The sequence below is a fragment of the Primulina eburnea genome, chromosome 9 (assembly GCF_022965805.1).
Source record: "Primulina eburnea isolate SZY01 chromosome 9, ASM2296580v1, whole genome shotgun sequence".
NCBI lineage: Eukaryota > Viridiplantae > Streptophyta > Magnoliopsida > Lamiales > Gesneriaceae > Primulina > Primulina eburnea.
The window spans coordinates 19,162,525-19,173,713 of NC_133109.1; the positions used below are offsets into that span (position 1 = coordinate 19,162,525).

The following is an 11,189-nucleotide window of genomic DNA, read 5'->3' on the forward strand; positions in this document are numbered from 1 at the left end:
GCAGGGACGATGTACCAAGACTGTATACAGTATGTGTTGTGAGTAGTGACAGTATCAGGCGGGTAGGGCGTGGGTAGTCATTTGATAATGAGGAGTAGTCGGGCACTGGAAACAATTTCATCGTTACCCTTTCTCCTATAAATACTCAGATTTGCTCAATAATTTGGGATATTCACTTAACATTTATCACAAGTACTCACTATATACTATATATATAGCACTCTCTTTTCTTTTATGTGAATACTCAACTGACTTGAGTGTTGGAGTGGCTACGCTGGAAACCATTCTGTGCCCCCGGACGTTCTTTGCTTTCTAAGCGCACTGATCGCTCAGCTCGAGAACCTTTTGTTCTATTACCATTATTCTCAAGAAAATAGCATAACTCGACCGGGTAAATTGCTCACCCGGCTCATCCAATTTACCTGGGCATAATCACAATAGATTAATTGGGGAGTTGACAAAAAAATTAGCCAGGGTTTTAGGTTTTGGGTGTAGGGGATTTATTGGTGATTCTTGAGAAAGTTGGGATTGTTTCATGAAAAATATTTTGAGAATGGAAATAAATTAGAAAAAAAAGAGAGGGGTAAGAAGGAATTGATTCACCAAATTTGAAATTTGTATCGTGTATGGGAGTAAGATTTTTTGTTTTCTTAATTCTACAGTCCAATTCAACCCTGGGCCTTGTTTTTGGTGAAAGAATGAAAGTAAATAGAATGCATATTAGATATAGTTTGTCAGATATAATCCCTACTTATTCCACGATCAAATGAATAACAATCAAGAACTCAAGGTTTCAGAGCATGACTACCGAGTGAGCCACAATGCACCTGTACAGATCATAATTATGTATAAATTAAACAAGTGATCGAATGTAAAAGACACATGGTTTACGTGGTTCGATCAAATCTAATCTACGTCCACGGGAGGCAATCTCATTAAGAATTGAAGAGAATCCAGAATACACAATGAGATGGAATACATGAACTCACAGCACTCAAAAACAAATACTCTCTTGTCCTTCTTCTATGAATTCCAAAAGAACACTCTTGTATCTATCTTGAAGAAGATGATGCTGGTTTTCTTGGAACACCTCTTTCTTTTTTCTTCCGTAAGTTCACCACTCTTTTTTGGGATGCCATCGAGAGCTATACGAATTTAACCTTCTAAACCATTGTTCGTCGGAACGGCCGCGACACGGCTGGAATGGCCGTTCCGGAACTGGAATGGTGATCGCCGTTCCAAAGTTCCGGGGCAAATCAGTGAGTGTTTTGTAGCGCTGTTCTTCGGCTTTTTAGCGGCGATTTAACGGCGATGCGGAACGGAACGGCCTTGCGGAACGTGAAATCCGAATTTTCAACTTTCACATGAACATGAATTTTGTTTTGTTGATGGAGAAGAAGATGGTTGAAGTCATGGTTGGACGAAACGGCCGGAACGCAAGCAACCTTGACGAGGTTCCGGGGTGTGTAGGTTGGTGGCTTGTATCGGCGTTTCATATATCGAAAACGGGGATTTAACGGCGGAACGGAACGGACACGCGGAACGGCACAGAACGGAAAGGATTTGTAAAGCTGCAACAAGAACAAAAATAGTATATTTAATTTTTGATATGGTTGGAAATATTTTAAATATAATGACGATATAAATTATGTTCAATAAATTATTAATAAAATTTTAAAAATATTTTAATATCTTATTTACATAAAAAATCTATTTAAATGATATTTATTTTAATTTTCATATTTCTAAATATTTTTCAAAATTTTTAATTTTTATATATTTATAATATTTTTTTAAAATACCGGTTCCGCAACCGTTCCGCGAAATTTCATTGTAACTGGAACGGTAGCATCCGTTCCAATCTCCGCGACCGCGACAGGGAACCATGTTCTTAACCAACTTGAATCCAACGGCTCTAGATCTCCAGAGGCTCTTGGCCATAGATGTATTCCAACGGTCAGCTAACTAACTGTCAGCTAACCAATTTCCAGATCTTGACTCCAACCTCATGGATATCCTTTATCTTATTCGACTTCAATTGTGACATTGGACTAGTGATGACAATTTCCTTCAAATCCGTTGGAGGATCCGATACTCGACCCGAATAGAAGAGGTTATGGAGGGATTTTTAGACCCGATTAAATAATTGGGTAATCGGGTATGGGGATTTTCGGGTTCGGGTATGGAGGCGGGTTTGATATAATCCGACCCACACCCGACCCGAATACCCGTTTAAATTAATATATATATATATATATATATATATATACATATATGTATATATGTATATATATAGTAATTATATTTATTTATATTAAAGATTCATTTTCTCAAATCCAAGTAAATCGATATTTTTTCTTTTCTCTTCCCTTTCACTTTCACTTTTACGTTTTAAGGTTTTATCACTCTTTTATTTTTCATTCAATTTCTCATCTTCTCCATTGGTAAGTTTATTCCATGTTTGACTTTAAAAATTGAAAAATACTTTATTTTTATTAAATTGCGTACTTTTGTTCAACTAATATAAACTATTTTTAATATTTGTTATTCTTCTATAAAGTTTATTTTGCAAATTTTTATCATTAATAATTTTTGTTATTGTTCATTTAAATAATTTTTTAAATATTTATAACTTAATTGAAACAATTTAAAATTGAAAAAATTCAATTGTATATGATAATAGGCTATTTGGGTAGGGAATAGGTATCCGATAATTCGATGGTATGTGGATGTGGATGAAATTCAATACCCGGTGGTTATAAGAATAGGTATGAGGATGAATTTAATAAATGGGTATGAGATGGATGTATGAAATCCGACCCATACCTCACACATTACCATCCTTACACTGGACTAACACAATTATTGGCCCATTACATTTTGGCCCAACAAGCTAAGCTTACGAACATTTTTTTTAGCTAAAATTGTTTAAGACCCATTAATTACGCACAAGATTAGAAGTCAGAGTTAACAAACTAAGACAGGGAGGCTCATCAATAATTCAAAATAATTTGAATCAAATAGCGTGCACAGGAAGAATCGTGGAGGAGTGCAACGACTGGGGAAAATTGTCAAGGTGAATAAAAGAAGAACTCAGCAGGCCGAGAAAGACACGACTCAACATCTCTTAAACTTGCAAAATACTCGTACAAAAGTTCGAATAGCTTTAACATCGAGTCCACGAACACCCGTGCAGATAAACTTTCCTAATAATGCCCCAAATTTTGCTGGAGGAAAGCAAAGATTACCGAAATTCAACAAGGAAATATCAGAATTCTTAAAAGCATAATGATATCCCATGGATAGGTCCACTACTCCTGGCTCATCTCAAGTCCAAATGGAAGACAGACTCATCAAGGATCAATGTACTCTCCTATAAATACCAGGTTTGAGTGTTTAATTAAGATATTCACTATATTATTTTCAGCAGCACCCTTAGCTACCCCATATATCTTCAGTCTCTGACTTGAGCGTTGGAGGGGCTACGCCAGGACATCCTCCTGGCCCCTACTAACGGTTTTGTTCGTGATTTCAAGCTCAGGCTAATTTCCAAACCTGCATCTGGATTAGTAAAGCTTGCTGGAAATGGATCCCAAATTTTCCATGAGTATCACATGATATAAATCTTGCGTGCCAAGGTGATTGCTTTTTGATGGAAAGCACGTTGAGTGGTGTCTTCATAGTTGAAAGTACTCCTAAAAGTTGAGTCGCATTGTTCCAGGTAAGCTCACAATTCTCAAGCTTCAAATCAACAAAAGGCAAGTCTCTACAGGAGATCTCCGTGAAATATGAAACAAGACTCCTGAAAGAAGTATTTAATTTTGTTCGATATAAAAATTAATTTAGTACCATTGAAATGAGTGATAGGATAATCTAATAATTAGTGAAGTGATAAGTTAATAAGATTGTTTTTATTCTAAAAAGTTGGATTATAATGTTCATCAATGGAAAATGTCTTAAATACCCTTCACAATAAAAAGGAGGAAGAAAAGACACAAATGGAGGAAGTAGGGACAACAGGTCAAAAAAAATGAGGAAGCAGGGACACAAAAGTAAATTTGCTTCAGAAATGTGTGTTTACTTTTGCTTCAGAAATGTGTGTATGACGGTGAGCGTTGCCGGACCATTTGTCAGCATGAGTCTGATATTAAATGGGCCGAAAGTATCACCCAAACACTAGATACCCAAATATAAACCATCAATCCATCTCTAATACACAACTTCAAACAGGCCAAGTGAGTGAAATAGATGGCATGCATACAGATGCAAATGGAAAACAAGGATATCCTGAGATTAACCATCTAATTAACCTGATTCCATCTTCCATGGGATTGTCACTTAAATCAAGATTCTGTAAATTCGGCATGTGAACGAACCAGAGCCTGTCTGAGACTGTCAGCATCATCTTTTGCTAGATTATTATTCTTGAAATTTAAAATTAATGAAGGGAAATAATATTTCCGATCTTAATTGAAATTATTTCCCTAACATTATTTTCCTTGTTGATTTAAACTGGGTATAATATTTAATGTGATTTTACCTTTCTATGATAATGAGATAATTATGGAAATATATATTCTATATGTGATGTTTAATATAAAGATTTAATGAGATATGATATCAATATTTAAATAGAGATTATTTCTAATTAAACTTTATCTTCCTTATGAAATAGGTTTCCTTTGTGAGGTTAAACTCTTCATCTATAAATAAGGTATCAAGGACTTTGAAAAAGCTTCTTGAATATCGAATATACATCCACGGAGTGAAGATTTTTCAGAGAGGAATAATTCTCGAAGCCGTTGCTGTTTGAAGAGTGGTGATCACCGTGTTGTTCTGAATGTTGCCAACATCTACAGACAACATCCGTAAAGATGTTGACTGAAGATTGTATCTAATTGATCTTGCTTTTCGGAATCAAGTTTTGGTTTCTTAATTAAGTTTTATTATTGTTATTTGTTTTAGAAAGCTTTTATTTTCTCAAAGTGTTGAGGTAATTTATTTTTGTGATAATCACTAGTGCTAGGTTTTTGTAAACGGTTTGGTTTTCTAGTGATTAATTTTTGATATAAGGCACCGCACAAGTATATATACTTGTGCAAATTTAATCTTGTTCATCTATTTATTTAAATTCAATTTGTGTTTTAAAATATAATTTTCCGCTGCATGTTGTCCGAGATGTTGTAATATCTGGAACAATACATAATTCTGATAAAACACAAATTCACTATTTTGCATTCTATTATGATATTGTTATTATTTTGAGCATCTGTCGGACAAAGTAACTCTTACAAGTGGTATCAAAGCCTGCTCTTGATATACTAAGTGTTGATTCTGGTTTTTTTTTTGTTTGACAGTGAATCTAATCAAATGGACACTTCATTTGCAAGCGCTTCAATTCTACCACCAGTCCTAGATGGTACCAATTACAGCCTATGGAAGGTTAACTACATAAAATCTATAGATGAACGGACATGGCAGCGTGTTATCAATGGATGGACTCCACCAGTCATGTTAGATCAAGAGGGTGACAACTTGCCAAAGCCTGAAACTGACTGGACTGCTGATGAAGTGCAAAATTCAAACTACAACTCAAAGGCCTTGAATGCAATATTTACATCGGTTGACATGAACATGTTCAGTTTAATCACAAACTATACTTCTGCTAAAAGTGCATGTGATGCTCTCCAAAGACACTGTGAAGGTTCTGAGAGTGTGCGACGAACCAGATTGAGGATGATCACTTCCAAATTCGAAATGATGAGGATGGAAGAATCTGAGAACATACTCGATTACGATCGTCGCCTACGGGGAATTGCTAATGAGGCATTCAGTATTGGAGACCCTATCTCGAATGAGCGTCTAGTTAGCAAGGTCCTCCGTTCTCTGTCCGAAAGATTCAACATAAAAATATTGCGCAATAGATGAGGCTAAGGACACTTCTCAGATGGCATTAGAAGACCTTATCAGTTCACTACGCACCTTTGAGATGAACCTGGACATGCAGAAGAAGGATAAAGGGAAGACAATCGCATATCAAGCTTCAAATGACTCCTACAATGAACTTCTTCAAATATCTCAAGAAATCAATGATTCTAATCTCTGCGAGGATTCTATCTTCTTTATCACAAAGAAATTTTGTGATTACTTGAAAAGAATCAGAGATAAGAAGAAGGATACACAACCATCTAAATTTCCAAGCCTTCCTGCACCTGAAAGGTCACGAAAGTACCCTGTTAAGTAACAATTTCAACCAAGGAATGAAGGCAAGGGACAATACAATTCAAAAAGGTATGATTCAGTGCAGTGTAGAGAGTGCAAGGGCTTTGGACACTATGCCAATGAATGTGCTAACAGATTGCGAAAAAACAAAGGCTACAATGTGTCTCTAAGCGATGAAGAATCCGATGCTGAGGAGAAAACCACTGATGAAGAAAATCAAACCTCCCTGACTGCATTATTGACAGAAAATCGCGGACTGCAGATGGATCCTTTAGGTGTTGCCTAGGTGTTTCCACACCTGGCCGAAGGATCTGTAAAAATTCAGTATGTTTGAAATCCACAACTTCTGGAAATTTGAGTGGAGGTGACGAATCTGAAGCTGATGATGAAGAAATCACTCTTGAGAGTGTGCAAAAGCTTTATGAAGAGTTGTTTTGTGGGGACCTGGACGCTAATCATCTTCTTAATCATCGTTGGGATTTAATTATCAGTTCTGATAAACAGGGTCTAAAAATTTTTCTTTTTAAAATGTAAATGCGGAAGGTAATGGCATCTAATAATATACATATCTGTATAAAACTACATTTCAGTATAAAGGTACAACCCTGTACAACCTAAATCTAAGGTTCAAATACTAATTTCAAGTATTAAAATCAAATCTATCCAAGTCCGGAATCACCACGCTAAACTCGTCTTCTCGACCCTGATCCTGTCCCACCTGTTGTCATGCACACATACAAAACAAGACAACAGCCGGATAACTCCGGTGAGAATAAATCCCAGTATAAAACATGGTAAACATGCATATACACATAATAATTCATGAAACATGATGTCATGCATAAACGCAATAACAATAGTAATAGAGTTCATCATCTATGAAATCTAATCTAACTGAACATGCAACTCAAATCAGATAAGCATGCATATACAATCTAAATCATAAACACATGCTATCATGACTGAAAGCAATAATAATGGGTTTCATAGTCTATGAAACCACATCTATAAACACATGCAGTTCTAGTCAAATCATGTGTAGACTCGACTCAACTATAACTCTAGGGATCCCGGGGTGAATAAGACGTCACTGGCTGTCACCTACCCAACCACTCGGGGCGACTGTACGTCTTATTCGTAGACTTCGGTCCGAGCTGTATCGACGGCTGGCAATAGGAGTAATGGCTACTCCTAAGTTGAGATACACCGAACGTCTAGAAGTCTGACAATGGCTGTCAAGACTTTCCTATCTTAAATGCAATGAATAACAATCTGTAAACAAAGAATAATCATATTCATAACTGAATATCACAATTATCTTACATGCTTGAATACAATTCTATAATCAAAGCATAATCAGGTAACGATATAAACAATAATCTAGTATGTGATTTTATTGGGAAACTCAAATTAATCTAATTTGAGTTATGCTTCCCGAATATCACATGAATTATACCTTTGTCGTCCCTGTGTGACGAAGACGATGACCTGTATTCAACTCTGTCCATATCGAATCTGAAATGACAATATCGAATACACTGTATCAGTGAATAACTCAATATACAATCTGTTCTGATCAATACTCAATTCAGTATACAATCTGATCAATGTCTGAACAATGTACAATCTGATTCATATCAACGATATCACGATGAAATCTAAATCATTGTCTGAATTTGATCAATCTAACTCAGTTGATGTTTCGACGGCATAACAATACAATCTGAGTAACCCCGTCAATCTGAACATCACAAATATAATACCGAAACTCATAATCGGTGTCGATACAATCATACTCTGAATAATAACACAATTCTGATATAGAATCTCAGTCAACATCTTTCAAAAATCATAACAATTACATAAACAGTCTGTTTTGTAATCTGACTTCAATTCTTTAATGTCTACGGTAGCAGAAACACTATATCTGAATCATATTCAATTCTGACAATATCATAAATTCAAAACATGTCTAAACGTAACAAAACTTACGTCCAGTTGTAGCCTGTGTTGATAGGAACGCAGTACTGAAGTCAGATTCAAAATCAGACGGGCGGATTTCTCACAAAAGGCGTAAGGATTTTTCACTACTTTTCTGAAGCTTTTCTCGATCTTCGTTTATGCTTTCTGAGGGATTTAGGCTTGTAATGTATATATATACACCCACGCTGCATGTCTAACGAACGTGGCTACATTTCATGATTCTTAGGTGGCGCTCGAGCGGTTGAAATGTACCGCTCGGGCGCCGAACATACTGTCCGGGTGATTATCTTGCCCACCACTGGCGCTCGAGCGGTCAAAAATTACCGCTCGGGCGCCAGACTCTCTGCCCAAGGGTGCTCTTATATTACATTGGCGCTCGGGCGGTAACTTTCTGCCGCTCGAGCGCCGAAGTTTCTGTCCCAATTTCTTGGCTAACAATGCGACGACGCCCGGCTTCTTCATTCGAGTTCGTATAATCTCAATCATGATAATTAATCAATGTCTGATTAAATAATTAAATCTCGGGCATTACATTTCTCTCCCTCTTAGATCTGAGTTCGTCCTCGAACTCGCCGATAATCAATTCAGATTTAAATGTATAATAGAGTTTAAATAAAAACTCATCTCAATGAATCTATTCTGAAATCTCCATCTCATACCGGATTCTGTCCTTCAGATAACCTCGCAATACTGGCGATACAACATCCGTATATGCCAAATCCCAGCTCATAGCGAATCACTATTATTAGCCGTTATCAAATCTGTTTATCCCATACACGGATATATCAAATCTTTGGCTTCCAATACCAATCGTCACCATCCGACGTTAGCATATTAAATCTGTCCGGTCTGAGCTATCTTCCTTCTCTTCTGAATTAGCTACATTTTCTTTGTCATATCTCTGATCGTATCAGATCTTATACCGAGGAAATCTACAGTACTCATTGTACCATATCTTCTCTATAGCTATCTCAATACTCATTAGCTAGCTATCTCAATACCACAATTCATATAGTAACCCTATATTGTGGCAATTAGTGCTAACATCCAGCACTACGACTCCGTAAGTATCTTCCAATATCTGGATAATATACTCTGACTGTCTGTCCATCTGTGAATCATCTACTAAATACGTATGGTATAATCTGTCATAAGTGTGAAATAACTCTACAATCACAACCTGATATACTCTATTACCACATTCTGGTCAATCTGACCCTGCTTTGACATCAATCTGTGTCATTTGCTTATATTTGTACATCATCTTGTACAAACTGATAGATATAGATTGAACAATCTGTCAATCACCATCATATTAGCTTACCATCTGAAGAGCAATGGCGATAATGTCATTACTAAAGCCATAGAAATTCACTTCTATTGCTATTCAGAAATTACAAATTCTGTAATAATCTTCTGATTTTTATCTTTCTGCCTATTCTGTTAGCGATTCAGACATATCAGTATGATTTCTGCCAACATTTCAGTACAATTTCTGTCATAACTGATTTAATCTGTCTATACCAACACTGTCTGTTATCCGAATGAAAACTGAATCCACTATTGTGCATGTCTGATACTATCTGTGATATCTGATTCGAACTTATTCGGCACAAACAAATCAGTTAATAATATATATAAAAAAATAAAGAAAAGTACCTACCTGGTATTCGGCTCTGATTCTCAATGTCAATTCTGTTATACAATTCTGAAATATTCTGACACATTCTGATTTCATAACACAATCAGTCTAATACAAAACACAAAATCACATATCTGTTTCTCTGACCGACACTCTGCTCTGATTATCGAAATACTGTTCTGACCATTCTGATCACGTTTCTGAACTGCTGAAATTCTCGAATTCATTTCTGATACAAGCTGAACTGTATATACTCTCAACGGTTCATAAAATCTGTATCAATACTGATTCAGAATAACAATAATATATACTAATCTAGTAAATCTATATAGGATTGTAAGTTCTAACAATACTATCAATTCTGACAAATCAATCAGATCTTCATGCCATTCTGATTAACTGCTATATATCATCTGCAAATATAATATGCTCCCCAAACAATACAATCTGTATAAAATACTGATCTAGAAGAAATAATTCTCAAGCAGTTCGAAACACAATCATATCAGATAATCTGTCAATTCCTATAATATCAATCTCTGACAATTCTGACATTTCTGACTTTCTGATCTTTCTGATATCGGTATCTGATCAGTCACTGATCACAATATCAACTGTCTCAAAATCAATCAGTATAATAACATCAGATATCATTTATTCTGTTACCTGTGTCGTTTACAGTCGCTGATTTCTGTCTCAACTGTGCAAATAAATCGGTATACAAACTGCAGATATCACATATTCTGAATACAATCTGTTTCAATTATGATTCATACCTGACTAATTTCTGTATACAATAATCACGGTTCTCTGAATATTCAATAAAATCTTCAAATATTCCATTTAATCAATCAGATGCTGTTAACATATCAAATATCATAGATATAACAAGCATAAAATCATCAGAATATCCCTGAATCTAAGAGTTAGCAATCTGTACCCTTCTATTAATCTTCGATATCATTCTGTACTGAATTCTAGTATATAACCATTACCTGGTATCGATTCAATTCTGCAATCTACCTTTCTGATATCAAACACATCTGAAATCTTATCTAGGCAAATATCAATCAATCCTTACGTAACTATCAAATCTGTAGTTGCTAAACTCGATTTCAGTAGGTCTACTGAATACATAAGGATACCATCTGTTCCTTTCTGTAATAATCGAGTCATCAACAATACAATTATTAAAGGAATTCTGAATCTAGAATCCTTATCGGACAATCTCCGTTTATCAGCCAGATTTGGTCTGAATCTTACCATTTCTGGGACAATTTCTACAATATCTCTGTACTTGTTCACCATCTCCATACCAGTAATGCAATTAAATCAGATCATC

General features: G+C 35.7%; 1 protein-coding gene across 1 annotated transcript; it reads left to right on the plus strand.

The window, feature by feature from the left end:
• Positions 1-5,370: 5,370 nt before the first annotated feature.
• LOC140840782 (uncharacterized) lies at positions 5,371-5,928 on the plus strand. Its single transcript, XM_073207947.1, has one exon. The coding sequence runs from the start codon at positions 5,371-5,373 to the stop codon at positions 5,926-5,928; it is 558 nt and encodes a 185-aa protein (XP_073064048.1).
• Positions 5,929-11,189: the final 5,261 nt, after the last annotated feature.

Bases quoted from the DNA above. Each gene is read 5' to 3' on its own strand.
- LOC140840782 (XM_073207947.1), top strand. From the start codon at position 5,371: ATGGACACTTCATTTGCAAGCGCTTCAATTCTACCACCAGTCCTAGAT.